We start from the raw sequence: 19,087 nt of genomic DNA, 5'->3' as shown, positions 1-19,087 counted from the left end.
TTGCCAGACTGCGCCGACTCAGTAGTGTGACTTTTGTATAGCGTCCTTTTTGTTGTGAGTTGTATAAAGAGAAAGCCTCGTGTAAAGAAAGTGGTAAGATAAATGGCCAGAGACCCCCGAAACCCTGAAGAATAGTGTCTGTGGTTTCCTTCGTCTGGCGTGTGAGAACCCCAGATTCGTTCTACGTTACACTATTTATGTAATTTACTTTTCATTCTGTTGAATAACTTTTAGTATTTTTTAATTCTGGTCTTCTTGGTTTGGTCATGTGGCGGCGAGTTGGATTGCTTTGGTTTTGTTACTCTGGTCATCTGTCTATCCTGTCCACGTTGAGTGTTTGTTCAGGTATTTGTTGTAGTTGTAATTTGGCTGTTCCAGGTTTCATTTTTTTTGGGGGGGGGGTAATCAATGCTGTGCAATACGTAAATTTGTTTCTCTTTCAAATTTAAAGGCTTTTTTTTATAGGGCCTTCAATTTGTTTGTTATATTTTATAAAAACAAAACCAAATCAAAACAATAGCTAAACCTCATGTTATGACACCTAAAGGAAATGACAAATTCGTGTTTGGGGATTGAGAAAAACAAGATAGCTGTTTGGAAAGTTGTCACATAATGACGCCATTTTTTCGTCATATAGGGCCTATCATCTCGATAATTTAAGGTCGTCATTGCAAAAATGCTGAACAGACATGAATCTAGGACGCAAAAAAAACATTTACAAATTTGTAAGGAAAAACTCAGAAAATGTTCTTGACTATTCATAGACTCTGTAGGATACACAACTGCTGAAGTCGCGTTTGGAAGCATTATTTCTTTCCAGTTGTTATGTATTTAGGGCCTATGCATATGTTCTGTTTACGCCAAAGGTACAAAAAAGGCAACAAATTCAGCGCTGTGATTCACCGTATCGGTTAAACGGAGACGCTGCTTTCCTCTCGTGCGCTTCCCGTGAGGGTGGGGTCTACCCAATCAGTGGCGAAGCACAGTCATTTTTATCGGGGGGAGGGGGGGGGGGGGGGGGGGGGTAGAAATTTTTTTTTTTAAAAGGGCACTTGCACATCCGTGGTGAAATGTAGACTGTTATTTTTCTCCGGACACTTGGCCTCGGTAAAATCAAAAGCGCACGGGGGGGGGGGGGGGGGGGGGGGGGGCTGGTACCATTGGGGCGCTGTTCAAAACCGACAATTATGCACACAAGGGCAAATATATGGTGCTTTATAGGCTGATACATGTGCGAAATTCAGGAAAAAGCCCCCAAAACGGCAGATGCCACAAAAACGGGCACCACTTCTTTTTTTAAAAGGGCACTTGTTCAGAAAAAAAAGGCAACTTCGTAAAAAAAGGGCTCTCTTTACAGATTATTTGGGGGGGGGGGGAGAAGCCCGTTGCAAAAAGGACATTTGAATGGACAAAGGAAGTCTTTACTAAATATTTGGGGGGGGGAATATCCCGCCCCCCCCCCCCCCCCCCCCCCTGCTGGCTGCGCCTATGCCGATGTTTCCAATACCATTGTTCCCCAATACCTTTATTCCCCAAAATACTTAGGGCTAGGTCATATTAGGCAAGGGCGGATCCAGAACACAATCTTTTGGGGGGGCCCAAAAAATGTTTGTTCCCCCCAAAAAGTGGGTCAAAAAAATTACGGCGTGGGGTTCGGGGCCCGCTTAAGGGTCCCGAAATTTTTTTGGATTCTAGATGCTCTGTGGTGCGATCTGAGGCAATTTCTGACCACTTTAACCAATGTTTTTTGAGGAAAAGATGGTGGTGTACTCATTGCCTGCCTTTATTGCGATGTCACATAAAAAAAAAAAAATTGGTTTCGTTTTTTTTTTGGGGGGGGGGCCATGGCCCCCTTTGCCCCCCCCCCCCTGGATCCGCCCTTGATATTAGGTCAGAACATGTACCACGATGTTATTGCGTACAGTTTATACGCTTTACAAAAACCAACCCAAATCACCTAATATTACTCCAAAACGTGCTATATCTAACTGTATCGGCAGCAAATTAATGAATCAAACAATATCACTGTAGAATTTTCAGCACAAGAATATTGGGAAAAAAAAAACCACAAAATACCGAAGGACGAAAGATTGAAAACTATTTTTATAAAGTTTGCATACATTATTTGCCATAGACTATTGAATTATTGTTCCTCCATGGAGGACGAACTAAGCAGTTAATTAAAGAAAGCTTTATCTCATCTAGTTTAATATTTAAAAAAAGGCACGAACAATTCATGTTTGAATTTTGACTGGGAATAAAAGCATACCGTATTGTCGTTTTAACCAATTTAACAATACGACCGACTCACGTTAGTCTCTGATCGATTATTTAGTTTTTAGAAAAGTCCTTATTTATTTCAGCCCTCCCTGTTCATGGGAAGAGTACATCACAGAGCACAGCATACACAGAGGAAAGTCCATCTGATAATGCCATCGATGGAACGACAGATACCTTTTCGCACACTGGTAAGAACAATGAGAAATACTCCACTCTTCGCTGTAACCCCGCATCATCGTCAAATTCGTCTTCCTCGTCACCTTCGTCATTCTCAAAATAAATGTTACCGTACCAACATTCTCCTCTTTCTAGTTTTCCCTCCTCAATCTCCTAGATCTCCATTCCCACCCACGCCAACCTCCGGCCACCAAATTCCCCTTCCTGTCCCCTTCCCCATCCTCATTCCCATCCCAATCTGATAGCTGTCCCCATCCCTATGCTTATCGCCGTCCACATCCAGATACTGATTCCCGTCGCCATCCCATACTAACCCCGTCCCCGTTCTGATCGCTCTCCTTCCGATGCCGTATCCCCTCCCCTCCCACCCCTATCCCCACGTCCATCCTCATGTCCATCCCACTTCCAAATCCCTCCCCCTTGCCTCTCTGTGCCCATACTCCCATCCCAATCACCACGATATTAAATAATCATTACCCCTTATAGCACCACCATCGCAATACCAATTGATTTGCAATTCTTGATATCGCCACTCTCACCAAATTCGGACAAAAGCACCAATTATATTCAATTTGAATAACATTAATACTTTTCCTTTCCTACATTCCAGATGTTAATGATCCACATCCTTGGTGGCTGCTAGACCTAGGTAGCAATCACAACTTGAGTAGAATCAACGTCACTCTCCGAAAGGATTCCGGAGGTAAATTTTCTGAATACTCTTCACCCAAGAATTTGTATTCGTTTAGTTTCTTTTATTTTATTATTATTATTGTTATTCATGGTTTATTTATTACGTTAAAAAGACACATGAGAGCCGGAGGGCTGAATTATGGTCGTTTTAGGATTATAACTAAAAACATTTAAGTTAAAACAAAATCGACAATGAACAATGATCCTAAAAGGTAAAATGAGACTGGTATATAAATCGATTCACATAAAAATACTAGAAAATGTACTTAAAATATATTAAGGGAGTTGGGGTTATAGAATATTGACCAGGGAATGGGTTTGGCTGGGAGAATGTTAAGAGGGATTGTATTAGGATATTGAAGTGAATAAGACATTTTGGTCAAAATAATAAAACTCATTCATCTGGAATAACATCATGCAGATACATAATTACTTTAAAATTCTTGCTAGTGTGGGGATTGCTGACTTTCTATATCTTTCAGTGTGACATTTTGGGATTACCAGGGCATGACTTCCACTTGACTGCAAATCTTAATTTATTTTATATGGCAGCAGCATTTCACGGAATTTTGTTGAAGACTTGATTTGTTTTCCTCCAAATGTTGTACAGTAGGCTTTGGTGCCTGATATCTAGCGTAGTAATATTTAATCTCTCGATGGCATCATTATAATTAACATATTCATGACCTGGAACAATGCGGCAAGCCCATGTGCATGGCCAGGATTTATTCGGGGGGGGGGGCAAAGCAAAATTTCAATATATTCTCTGTCGATTATTTTTCCGAGCATGAGCAGGGGAGCATTTGCCTCCCCCCATCAAATTAACAGCAATATGGCTTCGCACCTCTTTTTCCTTCTTTTTTTTCTCCTTTTCCCCTTTTTTTCGTTTTCCGGGGGGGGGGGGGGCACCCCCCCCCCCCCCCCCCCCCCCCCCCCGCGAGACGCCCATGGGCAAGCCCGCTTCTGCACTTGTTCTGTTTCATGACTCTGTTTCATGGTTATTAAGGTATGCCAGACTTGACTTGCGTATTCGAGAAAGGGTTTAATATAACATTTAAAAACCACCAATATGTCAGGCTGAGGAATCTTGGCCTTTTGAAGATGAACAGGGTATATAACCTACGAGCAACTCTAGCGACTATATCATTGACATGCACCACTTGAGGTCATTTTGTACCGTGATACCCAGCAATTTCATATAGGAGACATTGTTTAAATCAACATATTCCATTGAAAAAGATGGTCTTTCCATTTCTCGTATATATTCATATGTTGACACTTGGAAGGTTTAAGTAACACGTCATTTTGTTGACACTAAACAAAAAGAAAATTGAGGTGTGACTGCAGTTTGGATGGTTCTCCATATTTAACTACTTCAAGTGTCGGATCATCAACATATTTCCACCGTGAGGGGTCGTTGACTAGAACAAGGAAAAAGATGGGTCTTAGTTTTGTACCTTGAGGTACACCACAAGAAAAGGTGTTTGGCTCAGGAAATATGAACATTGAGTTTGGTATTTTGTGTACGCTGAGTGAGAAAGCTGCAGATAGTGGGAACAATAGACTTCCTGACACCTAGGCTTGAAAGCTTTTTAAAGACAATTTGCGAAACTTTAATTTACTAAGGAGAACTGTCTTTTCTTCTCCAGGGTTTCGATTCACCGGGGCGATAGTGCGAGCTGGACTGAGCCCCAACTTCACCGAGAACTTGCCGTGCGGCTCACCGGCTACCAGCGAACAGTCTCAGAATGGAGCCGAGATCTCGTTCGTGTGCGAGCAACCGCGGACTGCCAGGTACGTCAGCTTGGACATCGATACCACCATGTCTGGTGTCACTGAGGCATTTCTTCAACTCGCTGATGTGGTAGTGGACGACTTCACGTCTTGAGAGGGTGCAGGTAGGTAAAAACAACCGTTTGATGTTACATAAGCGAAGCTGCAATAAAAAAAGGAGTTTACAACCTGTCTGCAGATTTTGGCAGGTTTAAAGAACCGGCAGGTGTATACTATGTAGCTTGAACGTTTTGGGCTCCCGTCCCCCTAATAGGGTTTATGGGAGTTTTAGCTTTGCATTATGCAGTAGGTGGAGAAATTCATATTATAGGTGTCAATTATTAAATGGTTATCAAAACCCTGATTCATTTCAGCTCTCCCTGTTCATGGGAAAAATACATCACAGAGCACAACATGGGGTTTTTCCCTTCTGATAAGGCCATCGATGGACGGACAAATACATTTTCGCACACTGGTAAGAACAATGAGAAATGCTCTCGCCTTACTGTAATCCCATATCATTGTAACATTCGTCTCCCTCGTCATTCTTGAAATCAATGTCACTCCATCTGCTTTTTCCCCTCATCAATCTCCTCGAAACCCATTCCCAACCTACGCCAACCTCTGACATTCAAATCCCCATCCCAATCCCCATTCCCATCCCCATTCCCAACCCCAGACAGATCCCGTCCCTCATCCCAATATTGATCCCCGTCCCCATCCCCATGCCTACTGATCCCGTCTAATCCAATACTGATCAACGCCCGTTTCCCAATACTGATCCCTTCCCGATCCCCTCGCTGATCCCCTTTCCATTCCCCTTACTGATCCTAGTCCCCATCACAATCTGATCCCGTCCCAACCCCATACTGATCCCCGTCCCGTCCCAATACTGATCCCGTCCCATCACAATACTGATCCCCGTCCCCATCCCAATACTCATCTCCGTCCCCACTCCATACTGATCTCCTTCCCCACGATTCCAGTCTGATCCGCTTCCCCATCCCAACACTAATTCTAGTCTCGGATCCGAGACGCTCCTTCTGGTTTTATTCAAGAACCATCGCTGATTATAGAGGGCGCTATCTCCTGACGAACCGCTATCACACACGAACCGCTATCACACAAGAACCGCTATTGCTGATAGAGGGCGCCATCTCCTGACGAACCGCTATCACACGTCGGTCGAGTTCGGGCGGTCTGTTCTTGACACGCGAACTTTGTTCTCGCGCTCGAACCACACGAACACGTCCCAAGAACATTGTACTCGGAACAAAATCGCACACCACCTATCCGCCGGGGGTTTGCACGAACACACGTAAAAAAGCGCGGGATTTCAAAACAGCGGCAGAAACTTCTCTAGCAAAATGGCCGACGGACATGACGGATTCAGCGTTGCTGAGAAGGGGTAGGATATTTTAATTGCTTTTAATTCTTTTTTCCCTCGGGTAGGTAGTCAGTTCTGATGACAAATTTGTTTGCAAGGCAGAAGTTTGAAGCAAATTTCACCGCGGAAACATTTTGGTGGTTGATATTAGCTGTAAAGCGACTGTAAGCATGGTATTGTGTAAGGAAAGGGGTGAACCGTAAACTAGTAAAATATTCTTTCCGACTCTGTGAAATGTCATGAATGTGTAATGTTACGTTAATATAGCTCCATGGTTTAATAATGCAGATAAAACTAGGCCTAAGTCAGTAAGAAAAACTAAGTCAGTAAGCACTTACTTAACTGTGTCTGTGATCATGGTCAGATGGTGTGATTATTTTGCATACAAAATTAATGTCCCTACCTAGCAGCTGCCTGGTATTTACTATAGGCTACTAAAAAAGCCTTAGTCATTGTTAGTACTCCTTAGTCTAAGGAGTAATGTTACACGTATTTATATAATTTACCTAGCTGCCTAGTTGCGATAATCGTAACCCACCATCCTCCCGACGCGACGGTCGAAGACCGGAGGGTTAAGAGAGTCGAGACAACTAGGGCTTAGTTAGTGTACAAAATTTACATAGGCCTAGTTGCAATTTTGACCATTTTTGCCAGACTAGTCACCAGATTTGCCCAATTTTTACCACTTTCCTCAAAATATTTTCTCAATGATGTTTTGAGTGTTATGAACGGAGTCATTACACATTGAAGATCGAATCTGTGTTCTTAAAATGTGTGTCATGATCTTTGAAAGTGGTAAAAATTGGGCACATCTGGTGACTAGTCTGGCAAAAATGGTCGAAATTGCTATTATGTAAATTGTGTACACTAGTTGTAACCCTCCGGTCTTCGACTGTCGGGAGGATGGTAGGTTACGATTATCGCAACTACTAGCTGCCTAGCACTTTTAGCAGCCTAGGGTGAGCTCAATATGCTCAATAACTGTTGAAACTTTTGTTTACCCTTATTGGAAATAGGTACACAACAAAGCAAGTTCCTGTCATAATCCGCTATGTTCCTGCTGGTATTGCAGAGCGTTTGAAATCTGGTAAGCATTTTGTTTGGGCTCGTAAATCCCCTTATATATGTGGGGCCTATTTTAAGTTGGGGGCTATCCCAAAAACTATGTCCGAGACTATTGTTCCATACCTGTTGGTAGGTAGGGCTTTATACATTATAGACCTAACATTTTTTAACAACAAATGTTTAAATTTTAATTCCATCTTGTGAATTATTATGAGTTCACAATGACAATGAACGTATGAATCAGACAAAGATTTCTCATGGAAACATTTCTAAGTCCCCCAAAGCACTCACTGCACATAATTGGTTACCGTGCCAGTACAAATGCAAAAGTATAACATTACCAGTTAACGGTCAAATCTACACTGCCTAGTTTTTATTTTGTTTTTTATTTTTAACTTGGTGACTTTAAATGGGAAAGGGCTGCAAGGTTTCATTATCAGTACAGAAAAGTTTCCCTTTTCCAATTATTTCCATCTCAATTTCATACAAAGAAATTATCTTAATTTGCTACACAGGTCCTGTGCATTACATGTATTTAGACCATTATTTTTATATTGAATCTTCTCATAGATGAAAGTTTTGCACAAACATTTTGTGCAACGGTACAGCGGCCTGGCAGGACTAGCCAACCGAAAACACGAGAGACACCTCCCCTAACCAACAGAACTGGACAGCCACGGTTACATGAAGCAGGGATGCCCCATCCAACCAAGTCCAGCCTTACACCAGGACAAGAGACAGAGGCAGGGCCCTCTTCAGTTGGACATGGTAAAATTTGAACTAATATGTTATTAGCATGTAGTGTAGTATTATGTAACTTCCCAGACGGGGGTCTTGAGCACAGAAAAACATGGAAATTAAACAAATTCAGGTCAAATTTACTTGCTCTTCAGCTGACAGAGTTATGCAAAATTGTAATGAGACAGGGTCCTCATTATTTCATCAGCTGAGTTTTTGGTCTTAGTATGTGTACTTTTCTTTAGTGTTGTTGTACCTGAGATCAAACCCAAGTCACAAACTATGAAGAGTAGGGCTGTTCAATTTCGAAAATTTAGTATTTGATTATTTGAAACTAGTATATTTAAATGGGTTAGACCATTACTGTTATATTATATTCTTCTCATAGATGAAAGTTTTGCACAAACATTTTGTGCAACGGTACAGCGGCCTGGCAGGACTAGCCAACCGAAAACACGAGAGACACCTCCCCTAACCAACAGAACTGGACAGCCACGGTTACATGAAGCAGGGATGCCCCATCCAACCCAGTCCAGCCTTACACCAGGACAAGAGACAGAGGCAGGGCCCTCTTCAGTTGGACATGGTAAAATTTGAACTAATAACATGTTATTAGCATGTAGTGTAGTATTATGTAACTTCCCAGACGGGGGTCTCGAGCACAGAAAAACATGGAAATTAAACAAATTCAGGTCAAATTTACTTGCTCTTCAGCTGACAGAATTATGCAAAATTGTAATGAGACAGGGTCCTCATTATTTCATCAGCTGAGTCAGCTGAGTTTTGGTCTTAGTATGTAGTATGTGTACTTTTCTTTAGTGTTGTTGTACCTGAGATCAAAGCCAAGTCACAAACTATAAAGAGTAGGGCTGTTCAATTTCGAATAGTTTAGTATTTGATTATTCAAAACTGCGTTAGACTGAATATTCGAATATTCAAAATTCGCCAATCATATTTACACGAGCCAGTTAAAACTCCATACTGCGTCAGTTAAAATTTGAAGGCATAGCGTGTAGGTGGTTTGCGTGTGGTAATCGCTATTATGGAGCACTGGTTGCGACATTATTTTGCGTGCGCCTTTTGTTGCATAAAGATTATCACTAATACTTCACTGTTAACATTACATCACCGCGCAGTGTGTGTGTATGGCGTATATGTTCTACATGAATATGTCAACAGGCAAATCCTGAATCACAGTTGTAAAATACATGTACTACATGTATACTCATGCCTGATTTTTTCCTTTGTTCCAGATGAAAGAAAAACCTGGAGTGACAGAGATAGTACCCTGCTTGTGAGCTTGAGAGTCAAGATGGAAGATTCATTCCACGGAACCAAAGCTCATAAAGTGTTATGGAATAAAATTGCCAAAGAAATGCAAAGTAAGGGTTGTTTGGTCACAACAGACCACTGCCAAAACAAATGGAAATCAATTAAACGAGAGTATAAACAAACAGTGGATCATAATTCCCAAACAGGGGCCAATAGGAAGATCTGTAAATTTTACACTGAATTAGATGAATTATATGGCAACAACGAGAGTACCAGACCATCCATGACACTTAGCAGTTGTAGTGTGCCATCTACTACAGGTAACCTCCTTGATGAAACGGAGGAACCTGCTGAAAAAGTGGCAAAGCTGCCCATAGGGCGAAAAAGTCGTAAGCCAACAAAATTGCCCAATGTAGTAGACTGGCTTAATGAGTTTCATAAGGAACAAAGAGAGAGAGACAAACGGCGAGAAGAAATGGTGAGAGAACACAATCGACAGAAACTTGACAGATTTGACAGACTTCTCGATATTCTTGCTAAATCGAAAAAAGAGGATTGAACATTCTCGATTGATCAGTTGATCAGGCTAAAAGTTCTGTGTTGTTGGTGTTCCTTTTTTGCTAAATCGTCGCAGAGCTGACAAACCGGCGAATCGACCATTTTTGCGATTTCGATATTTTGTTATTTTTAGGCTTTATGAAGGTTGCTCTTTCAGGTATTTATGCCAAAATTCTTAATATTTGTCTGGATTTTGAGATTCAGAGCCCCCCTTGTGGCGAATCACTCACAAAAACAAATCCATAATTTGACATAGTGTCGAATACGAAATTTCGCTGGTAAGCAGCTTATGTAAGGTGTGCGTTCCAAGTACCAACGAATGTTATTCGTCAGTTTGTTGGATTGCGCGTGCGTGCACGCGCGATCCGACAAACTGACGAATAGCATACAAACATTTCGCTGGTAACCAGCTTATGTAAGGTGTGCGTTCAAAGTACCAACGAATGTTATTCGTCAGTTTGTCGGATTGCGCGTGCGTGCACGCGCGATCCGACAAACTGACGAATAGCATACAAACAGTGTGAAGAACAACCGGATATTGCAGTTTAATGTAATTTGACAAACTGACGAATGCGTTTACGATCAAATAAAATCATATCGCACAACTTCTCTGATTAAATAAGTGACCTGGTGGATTCTTAGTTTCATATTTTATTCAGAATATATACTAACAGTTTTTTTATCGAAACATTGAGGGTAAAATACGGCGCCCGGAGAAGTGTCCAACTTCAATCGCGAATTACTCCAAACAAGGTTTTCGCTTATTCGTCATTTTGTCAGCTCTGCGACGAAATACTCTGCAAATATAAATATAAAAAAAACTAGAAATGTGTTTGTGGACAAACACTGAGCTGTTTCGACCGTTTTATTAATGACTGCCGTAAAGGAGTTTCATCCAGGTCGAATGAACATGTACAAGCGTATTCTATACAAAAAGTGTCCATCCTATGTAAAATTATAATATTTTTCATGACGTCAGGATGACGGCACACATTTTAAAAACTTTTCTGTAACTATCTACGACCTAACAAACTTTTTTGCAAACATTTTTTTTCGAATTAACCACGTTCCATTGGTGAGATATGAGTAAAAGGTCCAAAAATTGAATAATTCATATGAAATCACATGATGACGTCATCGTGACGTCACTGCAATTTTTGTCTATAACACTTCCTGGAATATCTGCATACCGAGATTGAACCCAATCGGACCTCAGGTTCTCTAGATATAGTGACTTAAACTATGCAGATTTAGGATGATGTCAAGTGACACGTGATGACGTCATGATGCCGTCATGATTCGACCTGAATCTTCAGATGGTGGTCCAAGTGTGTGCCAGGTTTGAAGTCGATCGGACCGTATTTTATACATTTTTTGCAAAATTTGATTAAGGGAATAAATGTGTGCTCCGGAGGTTTTTATCACTCTGTTTAATACCACTTAGAGTCTGGGTGCTGATAATTACCCGAGCCGGAGGCGAGGGTAATTATCAGCACCCAGACTCTAAGTGGTATTAAACAGAGTGATAAATACCGACGGAGTACATATTTATTCCCATTCATAAATACCTTTTCGGTAAAAAAAAATCATATAATTCGTTCAAAACATCCCGATTTTGTTCAACAAATTCACTTTATGCTTTTGAATCATCCCTCCTGCAAAATAATGGAGTGTTCAGCTGGCGAGTAAGATGAAAACAACCCTTTTATGGAGATTGACGCGCGCGTATCATGTTCTATGCGATGTCGCGCAGAACGCACCTGGCGCGTTGCGTTTTGAATTTAGAACTATAAAATTCTAACTCCCTGGTAGTGTTGCGCATGTCTACGTGAGGATTGTGAACGTTCAACCAATGAAACGATAAGAGGCACTGGATTTTTAGGAGTCCACATTTTATTGTAACTGGAAAAGTGTTTAAGACCAGCTAGCCATGTCTTTATCATCCGTTTAATACCGGCCACGTGACGGGCTCTCGACCAATAGGAATGGCTAAACTGTCTGAGGTATGTATGAATAAATATTAAAATTTGAAAAATTCATAAAAAAATCAGATGATGACGTCATGATGATGTCACTTCAGATTTTGAATGCTGTTATCTATACCTACCTACCCACCAAGTTTCATAACGATCGGACATACCCTTATATGTGAATCAAAAATTCACGTTTTTGATGACGTCATGATGACGTCACACATTTTACGAAATTTTGTGCATCTATCTATGACCTAACAAACCTGTTACAAAAAGAATTTCGAATTTACCACATTCCGTTCATGAGATATGAGTAAAAGGTCCAAAAATTGAATAATTTATATAAAATCACACGATGACGTCATCATGACGTCACTGCAATTTTCGTCTATAACACGTCCCGGAACACTTGCATACCAAGTTTGAACCAAATCGGACTTCCGGTTCTGTAGATATAGGGCCTTAAAGTATGCTCCTTAAGGATGACGTCACGTGACACGTGATGACGTCATGATGACGAAAAGTTTCGGCATACATCTTCAGATGTTGGTCTAAGTGTGTGCCAGGTTTGAAGTCGATCGGATTTGAAAAAAGTCCAAAAGTGCCTTGTAGAACGAAAACACGTGTTATCCTATGGGAAAAAAAGTGGAAGAAAAAAAAAAAAAGAGAAAAAAAAAAAATAACAAAAACAAGAGCTGTTTCGGTGTGTACACCGAAACAGCTAATTAAACTTCATATAATAAATATGGCAGAGCTTGTATAGTTTCATCTGATTATATGTTCCCTTTCCATCTTTGAAAATTATAACATTATTCACAATATACAATTCTATCAGTACATTTGTACCTTTGCTCTTGGTCAAATGAAGTGTGTATTGTTATAAAGTAGGTTTATTGCTGTAGTCTCACAAGAAGTTGTGTTTCCTGTAAAATGTAGGTGGTAAAGTTTTTCTCCTAGTTTTTCCTCAGCTAAAGAAAACCTATAACTGCATTTTTTGATAGGTTCTGAGTTATTACTTTGGGGCAAGTAATACTGTGAATCAATCATTTGGACACAGACAAATGTTATCTGTTCATTTTTTTTGTTCTGGTTCTTTAATATGCTTGTATACTTACAAATAGGTCATTTGGCTTTGAGCCTTAAACAAGTTCATAAAATTTGGGTAACAATAAATAACAATAAACAGGCCTAATAATAAAATATATTATTTAAAAAAATGCATTCCATGTCACACAGACATCACAAAGCGCTGTACAATTAAAATTCCATAAGTTATTAAGAAATACAGATAAAAGCAGTCAAAACAAAAGACAAGTAATTAAACAATCAATAAAAAATAACAAATACTTTTAGCTGCCCTACCAAGATCACATAATAAATTAATTTGTATTAATTGTATCAGCCAAAAGTTTCCATACATTGATTTCCTACAGTAATAGTGAAAAAAATGCCCACTAATTTTTATGCTGTTGAAAAAAATTGTTTATTACAAACTGAAGTTGTACTAACCGTTTTTGGCCTTGTTGGAGTTGGTATTAATTTTCAAAAAAAAATTAATGTACGTTTATTACAAACTGAAGTTGTATTAACTGTTTTTGGCCTTGTTAGAGTTGGTATTAACCTTCAAAATAAAACAAGAATTTGGTAAGAAATTTGCAAAATTTTCTCACATACCAGGTCTCTGTTATTTTAAGTTAGTCAACACGAGTATAATATCCAGATACAATTGACATTTTTAAGGTCACTATTTTGGATATAAAATATGACAAACGGCAACTTCCTGAAAATCAGAACAATGAAAACGTACATGTTACATATGAGTTTGCACGTAACTTCTGATTTGATGACGTTCTAGCATTTGCACACCAATGACTGGAAAGTCTAGTGTAGTGCAATTATTTGTGTAAAATAATACTTCTGCATGTTTACTGAATGACGGCGTAAAAACAAGGGAAACGCATCATTTTCCAAATTTACACTTTTTCTCAAGCGTTCAAGCTCCACTTTGGTAAATGTGTGTGAAATTCACCTCCATTTTAAATGTTTTTTCATATATCGTTGCACTTCAGTAATCATGGACATAAAGGTTATCTGATGTGTCTGTGAATCAACTATGTTGCCTAAAATTAGGCTTAACAGATCGGAAAATATGAAGTGATGTCTCATTCAGTTTGATAGTTATAGCTAAAATTGTTTCTTTTAATTTTGACAATGTAATTTGACATTTGATAATGTCACAGTGATGTCACAAAAATATGCACACCAAACTTTGGGTTTCTACCAGATTTAAAGTTTACACCATGACCGGTTTAAAGACATTTGCTTATTTGAATACAAACTTTTCAGTAGTTTAAATTCATTTAACTTTGAGTTTAACCATGGAAGTATATGTAAGGGTCAGACAACAATATTTAGCCCCCACTCAAGATCTGTCAGATCCGATATAAGGAGTATCATACCATGTTCCCTCAAATACAGTTATAAGAAATCGGTCATTGTTTGAGTTAAACTTTTTTGTAACTTGATGACTGATGGTGTCATCATGACATCACACTTGCATGCACAAGTTACTGGGTATAAAGGTTGATGATAATGCCAGTTTTCAAGTTGATATATTTTACCCTCTTGAAAAGACTTACAGATTTGTGTGTGGAAAAAAACACTAAAAAGAAGAAACCAATACAGTTGAAGACTGATAAGAAGAGCACTGTTAATACAACGTCATGCTTATAACAAGGAAAATTTTAGGTCCCAAGTCTGTGGTTTTTCTTTGTTTTCAATACTGTTAATACAAGATATCTGTTATAACAAGGAATTTTGTAAAGTCTGAAGGACCCTGTTATATCAGTGTTTCACTGTATATTGGAAAATGTGGGGAGTTTTATTATCCATTTCCAAACTTTACACTGCTGATGAATCTGAGTCTGTCCCGTAGAGCTATATTAGATTACTAGAGCGCTAACTCGATGTACAAAGTGATGCCTGCTGATCGCATCCATGTTTGTGCACAAACCTATGGGAAAACTCGAAATTTTGTACAGCTTTTGTATGGCTATGTGCATATCTGCGTTTTTATTCTATACTGGTGCGTTATCAAAGCCCAAAACAGAAACACAAAATCACTAAGTGAGCGTTTCATTTTGTTCTGCGCAAACAACGCAAACACATGCACGGATCAGCTCCAGATAATTATGCTGTGACGCTTTTTAACTATCATGACGCGCCGCGCGTATGATGTACTTGCGCGTTGCATTTAGAGTACACTTCCAAAATTCACTCCATTTAATTTCATTGTTCTACAAACACGCACATTAATTCAAAATGTCTGTGCCCAGACAACTTCAAAATATCTCCGCGCGTAAGAATGAGGAGGTCGCGCTCTAGTAATTTAATATAGCTCTATGGTCTGTCCACACTAAATGATACAACTGCACAACATAAAAAATAGCTCTCATTTAAACTTTGTTAACAGTCAAGAAATAAGCTTCAATGATTCTAGTAGTAGTCGTACAATAGTAGAAATATAGTGTACATAATAAAGGATTTGGTTGTTAGTTGTTGAAATAATGAGAAATTTGATACAAATGTCCAGTTTATTTTTCGGGGGTCCTTTTTCAAGTTATGTAAAATAGGCATTATCATGCGGAAAAAAAACAATTCATGGGTACTGAAAATGTTACAGATGAGAAATAAGTTGAAATATAAAGCTCCTCATTTTAGTCTGGAAAAAATGAATGTGGGTGTACATGTACAGTGTCCTAACTATTCTCTTTGTTAAAACTGTCTCCATCAATTAGCAAAACAATTAATTTGAAATTTTCTTGTCTGTCCTGGTAACAAACGTTATTTTCAAGGCATCCGTTTTCCAAATACTTCCTTAAGAAAGAGGATTGTTTCTTTGAAAGTTCTCTAAATGGGCAATTCCAAGGTAACGGAATTACAATTCAGAGAAATTTTGGCTCTAATTTAATGGATTTTGTTATCTATAGTGTCAACTAGGCCCTATGCTTTGAGATAATTGATTCAGACTGTACTTCTTACATAATTCGTACTTCACAAATTTTCCGAAAAATGTCGTTTCTCATACGGAATTGCCCAACTACATGTACTAACAGTGTTGGCACTTAATTATACTGGAACAAATATTATCGGACTTGGTTCATACTGCTTTGAATAATGGTGAGTCGAAAAAAAGTGTTTGTCCATGTGACAAACATTATGCCTTCACAATTAACCTTCCATAGCTCCTTAAATATTGCTTAAATTTTCTTAACCTTTCTGGTGTAAGAAGCATAAAAATAAGAAGGGCAAAATATTGCAGTTGGAAATTCAAACTCAGTGTCACAAAAATGTATCATTTAGTGTGGACAAAGACAGATCATAGAGCTTTATTAAATTACTAGAGCGCGAACTCCTCATTCTTATGCACATAGCCATACAAAAGCTGTACAAAATTTCGAGTTTTCCCATAGGTTTGTGTACAAACATGGATGCGCTCAGCAGGCATCACTTTGTACGTCGAGTTAGCGCTCTAGTAATCTAATATAGCTCTACGGGACAGACCCATCTAAGGAGAAAACTCCAAACTCACTAACACTGGGCAACCAAAGCATTCCTCCTGACATGTCCACCTGTTGCATCTGCAAAGATATTCTCAAGTTCCATGTCATCTTGGTCGTCGAAGTTGATGAAACTGCTCACATCGTCATCAGACAGCACGCACAAGTTGTGCATTACACATGTAGCCATTATAAATTGGCATATCTGACTTATGTCATGGAACATGAGCTCTCGCAATCTTCGGAACCTGCCTTTTAGGTGGCCTATGGCTCTTTCCACAACTTGGCGTTTGCCAGACAACATCCTGTTAAATCTGCGTTGCTGCTGCGACAGGTGTCCGTTGTCTTTGAAGGGTGTTACCAGCCAGCTTCTGAGCGGGTAGGCAGTATCACCTATGAGATACTGATGCTCTGCCAATTTATGTCCATCTTCAACGTCATGGTACAGTGGAGAGTTGCGGAAAACCCGTGCATCGTGCACTGATCCCGGCCATCCTACATATGCATCCGTTATTAGCATCATGTCATCAACTACAAGCTGCAGACAAATAGAGAAAATATCATAACACAAAGGGTTAAATAATATAGCATATCATTTTCAATTTTACGGGGGAATTTCTGAATACAGCTTTCTGAACCCATGACTGAGCACAATAAGCACAATCAGCACAGATATCAAGCAACAAGCACAGATGCGTTGGGTAATTATTGATTCAAAATGACAGAGCTACCAGTTGGATCTCCTTTAAGACACCAGAAATGCACAATCTTCATTTGAAATCTTTTCTTTTCATTTGTTGCCTTTTTAATGTAGTTTGTGTCAGTATTTGCCTCAGTTGTTGATCGCATCGCGCAATTTAAGTTTGCGCGCGCAAACTTGAACAAAATTAATCACCGCGCACAATTTTTGAAATTTGTGCGCGCAAATTTATAAACTACGTGTCTTTCAAAATTGCGCTCAACACCACGACTGTTTGTGGGCCCACTTATGATAATTTATGCTGGGTTAGGTCTAGTGTCATCGGAACTTATGAATTACGCACATAACCGCGTACAGTTGCAAGTCAGGTTCACGGACTTTACCTTCCCTTGAAAAAAAAATCCTCCAAGCCGCTAAAACCCCAATGGGGATCGAACTCGCACCATTGGAATTGTAATCCCATGTAGTATCCTACAGCGGTGATTCGACAACAGTGGTAATTTTAAACTATGCATGTATAACGCCTTTCAGCAAAAATCATATGCGTGCGGGTATGCATAATTCATCATAAGCTCCAATGACGCTATATAACCCAGCATAAATTATCATAAGTGGGCCCACAAATGGTCGTGATCCTGGCACTACGTCATTTATCTTTTGGAAAAACAGTTGTATTTATTTTCTGCCAAAAGAGATAAGTATCAACATGTGCATTGTATTTCAAAATACAGAAACAGTAGTCAACTAATTAAAGCGATCAGAGCAGTATTAATTTAAACATGACTAACCTGAAGCTGGACGGATGGATAGGATTTTCGATTTATATAATCAGGTTGACCATTCAGAATGTTGATAATTCTGATGTGGGTCCCATCGATCACACCAACGATGCCACGAAGGCAGCTTTCCCCAGCAAACCCTTCAGCAATATGAGCTTGTCTTGTTTGGTCAGGCCATCTTATCACACTATGCCGTCTAGTGGATATAGTTGCTGCAACTTTGTGAATGCATGAGTGAACGGTTGACTTGGACAACCCAAACATATGGCTTACACCTCTCATGCTACTTTGGTTACATGCATACCACAGGAAGGTCAGACATTGCTTGTCAGGCAGAAGTGGAGTATTTCCTCCGCAATAATCACGGTAAAGTTCAGGTCCCACTTTACCAAGCAATCTTTCAAATGTGACACGACTTATTCTAAAATGATATTTAAAGTCCCAGGAGGTGTACTGTGGCACGACTGTTTCAACGAATCCCTCAATTCTTGGTACTTTCTCTCTCTTCTGGTTTACGAATGCCAGGATATATGAAGGAAAATCGTTATCTCCATCAAGTGCTTCGTCATCATCAAATTCAAACATTAAATCATGTAGAACGATAGCTAATTCTGCCATTCTGACAGTGACTGACACCGCCTCAAACTCAAACACACCTCGCGGAACATGTTTATAAACAAACGGCAGCCATCTTTAAATACCATCATGAGAGATTTGTTGTTGCCATGATGGCGCTCTTCATTGTTCGGGTCGTTCGGGCGGGTAGTCCGGGAACAAAACTCCGCTGTTCACGAACAGCCGAGAACGCGGTCGCCCGAACTCGACCACAAAATCGCAAGGGTTCGCGTGTGATAGCGGTTTGTCAGGAGATAGCGCCCTCTATATCAGTGATGGTGCGTCATAACGGTTCTGGGTTGATTGTGCGCTCGTTGAATAAAACACAAGGAGCGTCTCGGACCCGAGACTATACTAATCCCCGTCCCCATACTGATCCCCGTCCCCATCCCCATACTGATCCCCGCCACCACCCCCATACTGATCCCCGTCCCCATCCCCATACTGACCCCGTCCCCAACCCCACACTGATCCCCGTCCCCATCCCCATGCTGATTCCTGTCCCCATCACAGTCCAT

At 39.9% G+C, this 19,087-nt stretch overlaps 2 protein-coding genes across 4 annotated transcripts; one reads left to right on the top strand and one right to left on the bottom strand.

The window, feature by feature from the left end:
* Positions 1-6,112: 6,112 nt before the first annotated feature.
* On the top strand, positions 6,113-10,084 carry LOC119736227. 3 transcript variants are annotated; one of them, XM_038210265.1, is made up of 5 exons: positions 6,113-6,331; positions 7,327-7,397; positions 7,946-8,143; positions 8,502-8,699; positions 9,367-10,084. In XM_038210265.1, the coding sequence occupies exons 1-5, from the start codon at positions 6,291-6,293 to the stop codon at positions 9,942-9,944; spliced, it is 1,086 nt and encodes a 361-aa protein (XP_038066193.1). In that variant the 5' UTR covers positions 6,113-6,290; the 3' UTR covers positions 9,945-10,084. The 3 variants fall into 3 exon arrangements, with proteins under 3 accessions (XP_038066193.1, XP_038066194.1, XP_038066195.1); XM_038210266.1 differs by lacking the exon at positions 7,327-7,397; XM_038210267.1 differs by lacking the exon at positions 8,502-8,699.
* A 4,694-nt stretch (positions 10,085-14,778) lies between these two features.
* LOC119735973 (protein ALP1-like) lies at positions 14,779-18,245 on the bottom strand. Its single transcript, XM_038209952.1, has 2 exons — positions 17,964-18,245; positions 14,779-17,013 (listed from the first exon to the last, which is right to left on the bottom strand). Exons 1-2 carry the CDS (start codon positions 18,234-18,236, stop codon positions 16,507-16,509), a joined length of 780 nt encoding a protein of 259 aa, XP_038065880.1. The 5' UTR covers positions 18,237-18,245; the 3' UTR covers positions 14,779-16,506.
* Positions 18,246-19,087: the final 842 nt, after the last annotated feature.

The sequence above is a fragment of the Patiria miniata genome, unplaced genomic scaffold (assembly GCF_015706575.1).
Source record: "Patiria miniata isolate m_02_andy unplaced genomic scaffold, ASM1570657v1 HiC_scaffold_29, whole genome shotgun sequence".
NCBI lineage: Eukaryota > Metazoa > Echinodermata > Asteroidea > Valvatida > Asterinidae > Patiria > Patiria miniata.
The sequence above is the reverse complement of the archived record's forward strand: the minus strand, read 5'-3'. Positions and strand labels throughout refer to the sequence as shown.